Source organism: Cibotium barometz, chromosome 23 (assembly GCF_041138505.1).
Source record: "Cibotium barometz isolate CiBa-2024 chromosome 23, ASM4113850v1, whole genome shotgun sequence".
NCBI classification, from domain to species: Eukaryota; Viridiplantae; Streptophyta; class Polypodiopsida; order Cyatheales; family Cibotiaceae; genus Cibotium; species Cibotium barometz.
In genome coordinates, this window is record NC_141068.1 from 51205647 (window position 1) to 51220046 (window position 14400).

At 45.3% G+C, this 14400-nt stretch overlaps 1 protein-coding gene across 4 annotated transcripts in view; it reads right to left on the bottom strand.

The window, feature by feature from the left end:
• LOC147626069 (ultraviolet-B receptor UVR8-like) overlaps positions 1-14400 on the bottom strand; it is a 91979-nt gene that overhangs the window by 42029 nt on the left and 35550 nt on the right. For all 4 annotated transcript variants that reach the window (XM_086817629.1, XM_086817628.1, XM_086817627.1 and 1 more), the window contains exon 4: positions 10750-10831. In XM_086817629.1, coding sequence (XP_086673755.1) covers positions 10750-10831 — 82 coding nt within the window. The remainder of the gene's footprint in view (positions 1-10749; positions 10832-14400) is intronic.

Sequence of the window (14400 nt, forward strand, 5' to 3'; positions counted from 1 at the left end):
CAACCACTGTACCTACTGTACTAGCCATTGTACTTGCTGTACCAACATTTGTACTTGTTGTACCTGTTGTACCAACCACCGTACCGGCTGTACCAACCACTGAACCTGCTGTACCAGCCATTGTACCTGTTGTACCGGCTAAATGGAGAGTTGTATTTGCTGTACCAGCTCTATTGCACGAAGACCTGTGGTTTTTGGGGAAGAAATCAGTACCCACACAGAGGTATATGGATTATATTGTTGGCTCGGCATTTCTACAGCCTATGTTCCGGCTTGGTAGCCTTGTGTTGGGCTCATTTGTATGTGGATAATCCGGCATCTCCCGTGGGGAGAGTAAGGCCCTCAAAGCTTGTACACGATATTATTCTCCTTGGGTAATAAAATACTCCAAGGGGGGGGTCGGCCCATTCCGGCCTCTATGCGGTGTCACACATGCAAGCTCCATTTTCAGCATTTGTGGATGTTTTGTCCAGCTTTATGTTTTATGCAAAGTGATGTGTGTTAAGGCTGTGGCCATGTTTAAATGTTTTAATATGCATTGACAGTATCAACAAGTGTGTCAAAGGCCCTAGTCCCCCGGGCACCCGCCGCGAGTTTCATTGGTATCAGAGCATAGGCTTTCTTGGAAGCAAAGGCTTCTTTCTATCAATAAGGAAGAGAAAAGATCTCAAGTGGGGACCACACTTACCATCATTGCTATTAAGCATGGCCAGCCACTTCAGAGCCTATGAAACAAGAGCATGAGCAATAGACAGCTTGGTGTAAGGATTTATGAATTCACAAAATTTATCTTGGAAGTATGGAGTTGGCTTTATGTGCACACGTTTAGCACTCTTTCCATATGGATATTTGTGGATTATATTATCAAGCTTACAGGCAAGCTATATGGAGATATAACTCGGGATATCTTTAGGATATGGTGAGGAGATATTTCTTTTGGCTTCATGACTAACCTGGCAAAGAAAAGCGAAGTATACTTTGAGTTTGCAAAGTTAGTGCTTTTGCTATGAAGTGTTTTTGATGTTCACCCTTGTATAGCTATGCAAGGAGAAAGGTGTTATTGTTTGCCTTGAGATGGTTTCAGGGAAACATTGTTTATGGCTCCCTTTATTGGGATGGATTATATCTATGGAGATTTCTTTCTTCGACGAGATTTATATAGATATTGGACTTCCCAAGCAATTTCTATGGACGAATCTGTCCGAGTTTATAGAGAAGAAATCTTTGGATATCTCATGGATATGATGCTTTTATGGATAAAAGTCCACCTCTACTCCAAGGTGTGTGGTTAGCACGGAGTATGTGGTAAGAGTTATGGTATACAAGGATTATGGTATACAAGTCTATGGATTCTTGGACTTCTTTTCTAGGGATTTGGATCCATCCTCACCTTTATGGATTATGTTTATGACTCCCTTTTACTAGGCTGGATTATTCCTTTTGGCTCCCTTTATTTGGACTTATGAAACTCATGATTTACATACCCTGTGTAGTGTTCTCTTGTCCTATGTGCTCTCTTGAAGATTGTTTCTACCATGTGAGGGCAGAACAATAGAGAGTAGATGGAAGGGAACATGGACACTTCAAAGGGTGGTGTCGAGCACAACATAGCATGTTCGCCCATTTACTTGGGACATGGATTATGATCTCTCGACTTATGGGACTGTTTTCTCTCGCCCATTTACTTGGGACATGATTATGATATCTGGACTTATGGGACTGATTTGTCTCGCCCATTTATCTTGGGACATGATTATGATGTCTGGACTTATGGGACTATTTTTGTCTCGCCCATTTATCCTGGGACATGATTTTGATATTGCTAGTATGGAGACTTATTTAGTCTCGCACATTTCTTTGGGACATGGATTCTTCAGTTATGGATTTTTGAGACTCTCTCGTCTCGCCGACTCGATGGAACATGATTATATCTTGAATATATGGCTTAAAGCTTAAAGTTGCGGACAACTTTTAAGAAGCTCGGGAGGATGTCACCAGCCTGGACATTTTCCAATCTGAAAGGGGTCTGGTGGACTCCAGGACGTTTAAATATTTGAAAAGTACAAGCTTTGGGAATGGGAGATTATCCTAGAATACAAAGGACCACACTTCTAAAATTTAGGAGAGTTGCTATTTTTGGCCCAACTCCGATGGAAATTCTGTTCGCGTCATTACATCTGGAATTGAGCAGATACCAAGAGTTGGCAAAGCGCCTATGACAGAATGTCTACCAGTTGGGATACTTTTAGAGATAAAGTTTATGGAAGGACCCATCTCTTAGATTGGGACATGTGGCAAGAAAGTGGACCGAAGTGAGACAAGTGGCCTGACACTTGTTAGAAAGTGGATCAAAGTGAGACAAGTGGCCTCACACTTGTCACTTCAGCTATTGTGTGGCTCTCCACTTGTCCTTGTAGCCTTCTCTTGCCATTTTAGCTCATGGAAGGCCCAAATCTATAAATTGGAGCCCTCTCTCTTCATTAATGGAGGCTCTCTTGTTGCACACTAGCCTCTACCACCATTACAGGCTGCCCTAATGATGGCCACTCTCTTTCTCTCTCTCTTGAAGGCTGCCCATGAAGAATACCGGCTGTTGGGGACTGTTTTGGAGGCTTCCATCGCGAAGAAATACTGAAGGTACTTGTTGCACCAGCATTTGTACTTGCTGTACCAGCCATCGTACCGACTGTAGCAACCACTGTACCTGCTGTACCAGCCACCGTACTGGCTGTACCAACCACTGTACCTGTTGTACTAGTCATTGTACCTGTTGTACCAACATTTGTACTTGCTGTACCTACTGTACCAGCCACCGTACCGGCTGTACCAACCATTGTACCTATTGTACCAGCATTTAACTTGATGTACTTGTTGTACCAGCCACTGAACCTACTGTACTAACCATTGTACCTGCTGTACCGGCTGAATGGAGAGTTGTACTTGATGTACCAGCTCTATTGCATGAAGACCCATGGTTTTTGGGAAAGAATCAGTACCCACACGGAGGTATATGGATTATATTGTTGGCTCGGCATTTCTACAGCCTATGTTCCGGCTTGGTAGCCTTGTGTTGGGCTGTGTTATGGCATTTGTATGTGGATAATCCGGCATCTCCCATGGGGAGAGTAAGGCCCTCAAAGCTTGTACATGATATTATTCTCCTTGGGTAATAAAATACTCCAAGGGGGGGTCGGCCCATTCCGGCCTCTATGCGGTGTCACACGTGCAAGCTCCATTTTCAGCTTTTGTGGATGTTTTGTCCAGCTTTATGTTTTATGCAAAGTGATATGTGTTAAGGCTGTGGCCATGTTTAAATGTTTTAATATGCATTGATGGTATCAACAAGTGTGTCAAAGGCCCTAGTCCCCCGGGCACCCGCTGCGAGTTTCACATACCAATCAGGTGCTTTACTTACAATATACAAGGCCTCTGTGATGTAAATAAGGTTGTTTTGGTCATATGTAAATACTATGCATCCCCATGTGGTTTGTTTGCAAGAACATAATCAGCACAATTTTGCTGGAAGACAAGGAGTCTTATGTGGATATCAGATTTTCTCTGCACGAACCCAAGCTTTTTCTGGCACCCTTGTAATGGTTAAGCATGAATTACAGCCTGCACTAGCTTACAATGATCCAAATGGCCCTTGGCTTGCGGTGTAATGTATGATTGCATGCGAGCTATATGAATTTGTGAGTGTTTATGCATCGCAAACTTCAACGTAATGTGGCGCTCCTTACGCACATACCCATGGATTTCAAGTACTTTTATCATAGGGGATTTCAATAATTCGATGGACTTTCATGATAACACCTCTCACCACTCTCACATGATGTCTTCTAAAAGGAAAGATTGCACTCAGACAATGACTTCTTTGGATGCATGTGATTTGTGGAAACAGCTCGTGCAAAGGGTTATACTTTTCATCATAATGTTGTTTTGCATTACTCAGCATGCTTGGACAGATGGTATCTTCTAAATGCTACTCAATATGTAAAATATGGATTGATCATACATTGCACCTCTTTGATCATTCACCGGTATGGCTTTGTCTATACTTTGGCATGGCTAACAATGACTATATATTACCTCATAAAAGGCTACTTAGGATTAACAACAGTTATTTGTTGCATGCTCATTTCGCTAATTTGGTACGTACAACTGTACATCCCCTTCTCATGTATATGCAAGAGGATATAGACTTTGCTTGGTTCAGCTTTGTACAGCGAATGCAATTTGTGATACAGGACTATGGCAGGTGGTACATGGGAGAGAATAAAGGACAAATCGAACAAGCAAAAATTGCAATGCAAGAGTACATTGAAATTAGCCACTCTAGAGAGATGAATAATGATGAACAGCAGCTGTTAACATAAGCTGAAAATTGTCTTCGCCATAATGATGAACGTAACCTTAATAAATGGAAAACTAGGGCGAGGCCATGACTACTTTTCTCGCATTTTTGTTGCCCATCTCCCACTTTCGAGGGAGGCTCTTGATGCGCGAGAACTTTTCTTACAACAGGTTGTGCTTGTCATCACATGCCAAAAGGCTAACAATATGGATGAGCCCTTCACAGAAGAAGAATTGGATGATGCTCTAAAAGGTCTAGGCAAAAGGAAGTCTCTAGGCAAGGATAGCTAGACGGTGGAGTTCTTTCAGATATTTTGGAATATTTTGAAATCGCCAATTTTACTTATGGAAATCACTACAGGAATGTTGGACAATTGCCATGCTCATGGAAAGAACTTGCTGACATCATTACGCAAAAAACAGCTATGTGAAGCCATATCAGATTGACGTGCTATCTCTTTAATGCCAATCATATATAAATTGGTCACCGAGTTGCTTGTTAATAGAATAAAGGGTGTCCTACATGCAAGTTTGCATCCAACATTGTCACGTGCACGCCTTTGCGATGGCTAATCTTCAACATGAATTGGCTTAATCCCTAATTAGTGCAACAATTAGGACAACATCATCATCAGTAGCAAAGCATCAAAACCATCATCTTCATCAGCATTAGAACCATCAGCAACATCACATTGTCATCAGCACATAAGGCACGGGAGGCCTGTCGGCTAGCATCAACAGCATGTCGGCTGGCAACATTCTTGCATGCAGTAGTCATGGAGGTGTCCAGTTGAAGGTTTGCATGCATTGGGCATCATACAAAGCAAAACACAACATTAAAGCATTTAAATCATGATTATTTGTCCAGACAAACAGGCCGACAACTTCATAGCTGGCCGACTGTTGTTCCACCCACATATATAAGCATAAATCAGTATTTGGCAAAATGATTCAGTCATTCCTCATTCATAGCATCAGTAGAGCATATGTAGAACGGGCCTAGGTCATCCCTATGGGGTTGACCATAGCCCTACATGTACAAGCATCAAGTTACCTTTTTGTACCATAGTAATACAAAAAAACCTGACACCTAATCTCTCTCCTGTCTTAATCTTGTGTTAATTAGCATCGATGTTCTTAATCATGCTTAGGGCTATGGATCAATACAGCAAGGCTTCCATGCATGCAACATTGGTATCAGAGCATTCAGGCTCAACCCACTAAGCTATGTCCCAAGGAAGGTGCACAGTTCCAACAAAAAGGATGTAGCAAGGTAGCAGATGGAGTAGTCTGCAGCCGAAGCTAGAGGAAGTGTCCCCTAAGGGTAGGTACGCATACCGAGTACCTCATTAAGTTCTCAGATCATTTCCAAAGGCCTAGCAACACGCATGATCAATTTTGGTAGGTGACCCAATGATGTGTCAAGGTTAAGGGAAAGCAGGCATGAGGATAACAGTGAACAGATGCTCAGTTCTTCATCAAAGACTTGGAAGTGGAGATTAGGAGTGTTCATACCAAAAATATCAGTCAGTTAAAGTCAAAGTCAGTAAGCAGTAGCAATTCAAAGTCAGTAGAAGCCCAGGGAGGATGGATGACAGAGTGTCCACACATTCATCAAGTTTAGGAGAAGGGAATGTCACGTGCACGACTGTGTCATGGCTAATCTTCAGCATGAACTGGCTTAATACTTGATTAGTGCAACAATTAGGACATCATCATCATCAGTAGCAAAGCTTCAGAACCATCATCTTCATCATCAGCATCAGAACCACCATCTTCATCAGCATTAGAACCATTAGCAACATCACATTGTTGATAGCATCAGCAAATAAGGCACAGGAGGCCTGTCTGCTGGCAGCATTCCTGTGCAGTGCAGTCCGGGAGGTGTCCAGTTGAAGGCCAACAAGTGTTGGGCATCATACAGATCAAAACACAGCATTAAAGCATTTAAATCATGATTATTTGTCCAGACAAACAGGTCGACAGCTTCATAGCTGGCTGACTGCTGTTCCACCCACATATATAAGCATAAATCAGTATTCAGCAGAATGATTCAGTCATTCCTCATTCATAGCATCAATAGAGCACATGTAGAAGGGCCCTAGGTTACCCCTATGGGGTTGACCATAGCCCTACATCATGTACAAGTATCAAGTTACCTTTCTGTATCATAGTAATACAAAAAAAACCTCACACCTAATCTCTCTCCTTTGTCTTAATCTTGTGTTGATTAGCATCAATGTTCTTAATCATGCTTAGGGCTGTGGATCAGTACAGCAAGGCTTCCACGCATGCAACAAGCACACTAGGGATTTGTCCCTAGAAGACAAATCAATAAATGCATATATTGGCATTGAATATGCCAAGTATACGGAGCAAGATGTTCTCATCATGCAAGTGAACATAGCCAGTGCCTTTGATCGATGCACTTGGACTTTACAGCCCAGGTAATGGACAGAATGGGCTTTGGGCCTAGAATGAAAAAAGTCGTCTTTTGGCTTTACCAAGAGAGAACTACTAAATGTATTTTGGGTGGTGAACTTTCAACCTCTTGGTATCTTGGGAAATCTGTTCGGCAGGGTTGTCTGCTTAGTGCACTATTGTATGCCATCGCAACTCACCCAATGCTCCTTTACATGAACAAATTGACATGAGATGGGCGGTTACATGTGCTCTCCATGGTGGATGGTACACAATTTGTGGCGCATGCATATGCTAATGACTCTTTCTTTTTTCCCAAGAATACAGAGGTTAACATAAGGACTCTCATTTAAGCACTGTCCCTCTATGGTTTGGCTATAGGATTATATGAAAATTTAAAAAATCCAAGTTGCTTCCTTCGAAAAATTATGATTGGCATCAACCTTTTTGGCCGGGTCAGATCCTACCACCTAATGAGATAGTCAGGCATCTGGGTTATCCCATTGGTTTGGGAATTGCCTTTGAAGGATGAGACTCAATGGATGATGGCCGAATTGCACTCTAAAATAGAATATTGGAAATTATATACAGGCCTCTACATGTGGGATCGAGCATAGTACAATCTATAATAATGGCATATGTCCAGTTTTATCTTCCGCTCCTACCTTGGTCGAGCAAAGAGATTGACAATTTCATATTCAAAGCAATGGAATGCCTATGGAAAACCAAAGCGGATAGAAAAGGGTTACGTTTGCTAAGGCAAGAGCTTATATGTTCACCTAAAATGCATGGTGGACTCAATGTCCTTAATATTCATTATCATATACTAGCAAGGAAGGCCACTCTTCTACCAACATTTATAGAACAAGTCAAGCCATGGGCACGCATGCTAGAGCTTTGTGCACTAACATGCGAACAAATGCATATGGACATTGGATTATCAATTATGATGATATAGTATTTGAGCATTTCCATGGTCGTATTCCACGCTCTCCATATTCGACTGCTCTCATTCGAGATTAGCACGCTATACTATGTCATTTACAATGGTCTCGTAGGCCTTCAAATCGGGGTAACTCACTATTGTTGCATAGTATTCATCGGAGCAGGGTATTTGATCAACCGCTTGCTTTGTCTCAGCCAAAAAAGGCATACAATCTGTCTACATTGGGGATTCGTCACATACGCAACATTGTTGATGAAAATGGTTATGTTTTCACTTTTCCACATGCAGACAGACAATGTAACTTGGGGATGCATCACAAGCCAATCTAGAGAGTCGTTTAAAAAATAATGCATCCCTTTCAACCAATCCCAATGCTTGAGGAAACAGAGAGACTTCATGATTGGTGTTTTGATAGGCAGCTTCTGTCACCATTTGGCCAGCCAATTGGTCCACCCATGTTTTTTGATTATGTATGTACATAAAACTTACGTCCATGGCAGTTGCATATGGCGGGGAGTTAGGACTGATGCCACTCATGTGACATTGATGACTTGGCTTTCCGCTGGGACTTGTGCCTGTGTACATGCCCGAAAATGCCTGGAGGATCGGTGTTCCATTGGGTCTGGTAACCTAGTGTACCTGCCTGGAGCACATCTATTTTGGTATAGTTTCATGAACGGAGATTGTCCATACCAATGCTACATTGCATAGCATCTTTATGTGCTTGCTTGCAATTGAAATTGCATGTTGTTTTCATGCTTACCTAACCAATGTGTAGTTCTGGGTAAGGGGACGCCTGCCCACGAACCGTGCATATAACTGTCTGCCGACATGGTTATGTGGCATGTGACAGGTGGTAAGCATTGGTCATAAACCTAGCTTTAGGAATTAGCACTATTTATAAGTGAGTGTGTACACACTTCATTAAGTTTTGGGCGACCAAAACTCACTTATAAGTTATGACCAGCCTTGTGTTCGCACACACTAATGTCCTGAGGTAGACAAAACCCAATGCCCACCACCCACACCCTATCCCCTTTGTACAAAGGGAGCAACAAGCTGTGTGTTCGTCCTAGCTTGCACCACAAGGCACTTGTCCTCTATAATTGACACCTAGAGTGGACAACTCCGATTTGTCTCATAGGCCGAGTTCGGTCTTTTGGAAGACGTTAATAAAATCTTTCTTTCTTTCTTTCTTTCTCTCTCTAGAAGTAGGCGCCCCCTTCATTAGGCCTCTTTGGCTGTGTTTTCTGCACTTTCTCCTTCCCAACTCCATATCCAAGCTTGCTAGTGTGTTTTCCAAGCTTCCAAGAGTGTTTCCAAGTGGTGTACACTCATCCACACACTCCCAATGACTGAAGTTCGGTAAAACAACTCTTATTTTTGTCTCCGGCCAAGGCTTATAGGTTACTCTTACCACCTCCATGGATTGAGAATCATGCAAATCGCCTCTAGCATCAAAATCAAAATCTCTTGCTTGGTGAAAAGCTGCATTGACAAGAATTTGGAAGAGTGGATTGCCTCTCAAGCAACGACTGTTTCTATGGAGATGTCCGGTTGGGGTATTCCCAGTGGGATCTGTTTTGGTGTGAAGGTGTATTGCCGCTGCTTCTTGTAGGTGGTGCTCCCATCCCACAGAGACAGTGCCTCACCTTCTTTGGTATTGCTCTCACTCTCGGGATTTTCTTGATGATTTGTCCGGACATCTTTGGGCCTGTTTTCCGGGGAAGCATTTCGAACAAATGTTCTGGCTTTTTGGTTGCCTTTCTCCTTCCCTACCGAATTATATAGACTTCCTTGATTGGACTAGATTCTATGCATTGTGGACTATCTACCATGCTCAGAATCAGTTGCTCTTCTCTAAAGATTCTGTTCAGCTCTTTGTTTACTTCTACATAGCCCTTTTACAATCCCTCAAAGATTCTCATGAAATCGGAGGCCTTTTCTTCTAGCAACTAGAAGTGTTTTCCCATTGTTTCTAAACTGAGTAGTAGCTTCCCCACTTTGGGACAGCTATGAATGTATATTTGTTTTCCTTAATGAGACAATGGTTTCAGTAAAAAAAAGTTGTGTGTGTGTGTGAATGCCTTTGACCTTCAAGAGAACCTCATAACACATCATCTTGCCTAAGATGACTGAAAAGAAAGAGGTTTGAAATGAAAACACCACAAAAAGTAACCCATAGGTGTTCCAATTGTTTGTTGAAAGGAGTCAAGTAAACAACATAGATTAAATAGTTAGTAAGAACTATCCCCATCTATCTTTCCAAACTTTACTAACTTCAAAATAGTTAGTAAGAACTATCCCCAGCTAAACATTTCCAAATTTTACAACCTTAAACGGATCTTTCTTGGTGTATAGCTACAATTCAGGTCTAAAGTATTGGTTGTCAAGTGTATAATGAAGTACAAACAACCAAAAGGTCCCAAACCACGTTATCAATGATTCACACACTATCTTAACTTTGCATATTACCGAAAGGTGTCTCTTTAATATAGGCATGAATGATGAGGGCAAGTAGTTTTTACCCAACAGGACCTAAACAATGAGCAATCCCCTCTTATATACATGAGCTTGCCATTCTTATAGGTATAGATTACTAGAGCTAAACATGAAATTATTGTTCTAACTCGCTAACCCTACTACCACACAATAAGTTGTACATTTTTAATTTTTAATTTTTTTGCCAAACTTCAACTTTGAAGAAAAAGGCCAGACCGTTTGAACAAAAAATGGATGAATAACAGAATGCAAAAGTATGGAACCCTTCTCCATTTCAAAAATAAAAAATCTGCAGCTCTTATGCAACACGAGCAAAAGAACAGAACAAGGCAGATGCAAATATCACTTTTAGGCAAGCATAAAGAACTAAGACATGGTACAAAACAGTCCCAAGTTGTCAGGAGGGTCCCCATCATGGCAACCTCTTGGGGATAAACAATAAATCTTTGCCTGGTGGGCCGCACACCCCCCCCCCCCAAAAAAAAACAAAAACAAAAACAAAAACAAAAATTAAAATTTCAACTAACCTGGAAAGCTCGGATGGTGCAAGGAATAAGTGAGTCTTCAGTATTGCCAAGCCCAAGTTGCCCGTTTTGATTTCGACCCCAGCTGCATAAAGAAAACCAAAAGAATATTGAATGAGGAAAAATGATGCTGAGTATGAACCCCATTTAAATTGAAGGTAAAATCCCGTCTTTGACACAAGAATTTCATAAAATCAGCCATAGAGCTTCGTGACTAAAATTTTGACAAAATCTAAACCTATGTCGAGTGTTTGCAAGTGCTCCCATAAATTTGTTTACTCTAACTAGCATCACTTTTAAGTTGCTATATCAACTGGTCCTTGTAATGCTCGTGCTATCATTACCCCCAATCCTCCAAGTAAGTACCTTCACTTCCCCTACAAAAGTTTTTTTTTTTTTTTGGGAAAAACGATCCTTCTATTAGTTAATGAGAAAACGCCATAAGGCTACAAAGCTCACCTCACGAGGAGAGATAATAAACACAGTGAACACCGGAGCTCCACCCCCGTGGCTGGCCGCTCTCTGTGGGGGGGGGGGGGGGCTACCTAGTAGTACATGCGGGAGGTGAGAAGAGCCAAACTGGAGGCCTATAGTGCCACGTGACATCCTCGCCCCCCGCGATGAGGAAAGGGCCAGGCTGCCAAGTGCGGAGGAACGCCTTGCGGCGATCTCTCATGCAATCCGAGTCGCCCTGAAGTTTCCCCCAGTGTCCTCTCAAGGTGTGAATGATGTCCACCCAGAGGGCCTGTATGACCTCCGCCGGTGGAGTCGCCTGGCGGTCTATGGCCTCCCTGCATCGGGCTCTCCATATGTGCCAAGCCGTCATGCTGCTGATCATCTCCCATCTGTGCCCGTCCCCCTCCTCGGAGACTGCCGAAGAGAAGTCTGGCGTCGGAACCACCGCCATCGCCCTGTCAGAGACCTGGACGGTCACACTGCCAGGGACGTCCTCGTATCCAAGGGCCGGGCCGCTGTCCGTGGCCCAAGCCACCGCACCCCACGTCACCATCATCTCACCTAGCGAGCCTGCAAAAACCATCCTGAGAGCGCGCTGCCAGACCTGCTCTGTGCCTGTGGGCAATCCCATAAGCAGTGCCACTGCGACTCCTGTGCATGGCCGCACCGAGGGCAGGAAGCTGGGTGTCTGCCAAAAGCTAGCCAAGCCCCCACAGCCAGTCCTCTATGCGCTGTAAGCCAGAGAAAAAGCGTCACCTTCCGGGGCCGGAAGCTGGCCCAAAGGCGCTGCCAGAAGTCCCTAAGGAAGGCAGGGGAGAGCCCCTGTCGCCGCCAATGCTCGGCCGCCGCCGGGGTGCCCGCTATCCTGTGCCTCTGGATCCGCCGCCCCAGCCTCGCTGTGTACTGAAAAAAGGGGGTGCCTAGGCTGGTAGGGGCCGAATAGGGATCTCGCCAAAGCCACTCGCCTGGATCCCACTGAAGGCAAATAAGAGGCCTGCTGTCCCAAGCCCATAATCTCCAAGAATAGTCCTCCCCTATCGAGGCCGGTGAGGGGTCTACATGCCACTGTCTCTGATGAAAGCCGACCACCCGCACCCTCTGAAAGATACAACCCTGGAACTCATTCAAATCTAGTCGGGTCCTCTGAAGCTGGCCTCCCTCTCCCACCTCGAAGGTGAGTGGGGCGACTCTCTCTGCTGAGCCGCAGACCGCTAGAAGGATCTCATGCCGAGTAAAGACGCCCATCCACTGTGGAGGTGGAGAGTCCTGTACTGGAGTCCGCCACTCCCGGGGGATGGCCGCCTCAATGTCCTGCCTCATCAACTCTCTGCCCCTCATCCCGCTGAGTCTCCTCTCCTGAACCTCTAGAGGCAGCTGCTAAAAACATATCCAGTCGTCTAGGGACTGGGCTGGGCCGGAGCTCAACGGGCCCCACGACACGTGAGATCGCGATCCAACCATATGACCACTGGGAAGTCGGATCAAGGGATTCCAGATCAATGGCTGCCTCAGGCGCTCCTCATCGGTGCCCGAGGGAGTCTGGAAGAGTGACGGCCTCAGATGCTCCGACGCCCTCAGAAGGCTAGCTGCAAAACGCTCCTCGAAGCCAAGGCCCACTCCTCTGGATCGCTGCTCTGTAAAGATCCACCTGATGCTGGGGGTCCAGGGGCCGCTAAGAGAAGGAGTGCGGCTGAGAATCCTGGAAACAAGAAACTCCTTCCACGGCTCAGCGCCTGGTAGGAGGCCACGAACCACCAACTTGCCATGCAAAGCTCGGCTCTGACAAATAGGATCAACTATGCCCAGGCCGCCTCTCTCCCTCGGCTGAGTGATCACAGCCCATGCCACCTTGGCCCTGGCGGGCCGCCCGTCGCCACCGGACCAAAGAAAGTTCCTGATGAGCCTCTGCACCTGGCCCATGCACGCCCGAGAGAAGGCCCAGCAAGAAGTGAGGTACCACATGGTAGCAAGCAGAACCTGGTTGACCACAACCACTCGGCTAGCCAGAGATAAACGAGCGGTACTCCAATACAGAAGCTTCTTCCGAATGCTCAGAAGAAGGGGGGCTATCTGCTGCTCCGGAGATATGTCAATGCCCACATAGCATCCCAAATAGCGCACTGTAGTGCCAAGGGCCAGCCACTGAAACCCATCAACTGGCCTCCAAGTCTCGGGGGGGGGGGGGGGAACTGACCCACAACCCACACGACTTGTGCCAGTTGATCAAAGCGCCCGAAGCTCTGCAAAACCTGTCCATGGCTGAGGCGAAGCGGCGGAGGTTCTCCTCCCCTCCCTGAAGATAGACAGCAGTGTCATCCGCAAACTCCGAGTCTAGGAGCTCCTCCGAGGTGCGGATGGGGAGCTGGAGGCCCCGCAAACCTGTATCCTGTGCCGTCAAGAAAGTGCTCATGGCCTCCGCCAACAAAAGAAAAAGAAAGGGCGCCAAGGGGCACCCCTGCCGCACCGAGCACGAGAGCTGGAACCTCTCTCCGCACACGCCCTGTATCAGCACCTGGCTATGAGCCGATGTGTAGAGTGCAGAGACCCCACGAATCCACTGAGGGGGAAAGCCCATCCTTTCCATAGTGCCTTCCAAGAAGGCCCAGTCCACCCGATCATATGCCTTCTCGAAGTCGAGAAGGAGCACTGCCAGATCCTCCTGCCGAAATCTAGCCAAAGCCGTAGCCTCCCAGAAAGAGGATGTTATCCAGGATGCTCCTATCCTCGATGAAGCCTGTCTACGTGGAGTGGATGATGTCCGGAAGGTGAGGCTGAAGCTGAAACCGGCCTCTGATGGAAAACCAGAGTGCGGTAGGAGCAATCACCCGTCCACTTGTAGTCTAGATGAAAAACCAAACACAGATTGGAGCTAGAGTGCCCAAATCTGAAAACACAACGACACCTGTTGGCCCCAAAGCTTGGCGCCCCTTGCGGTATTTCTTTATTCAATTAAAATAATATGTATGGCTGAGTACAACACAAAAACCAGCCAAGAGTTTACACCTGTAAGTCCAATCTGACTGCCCACAAATCCTTCTCAGCACAGAGGATCTATGCACACAGATCTGTGTCCTCAAGCAACACACTGTGCCTCCCTCTGATCAGCCAAGTTCACAAAGCAGGCCAGCCATGGGCATACATCTGGCATAACTCAAGAGCTTGATACATCTTCTCAGCTCAAACATACATGTGCTATTC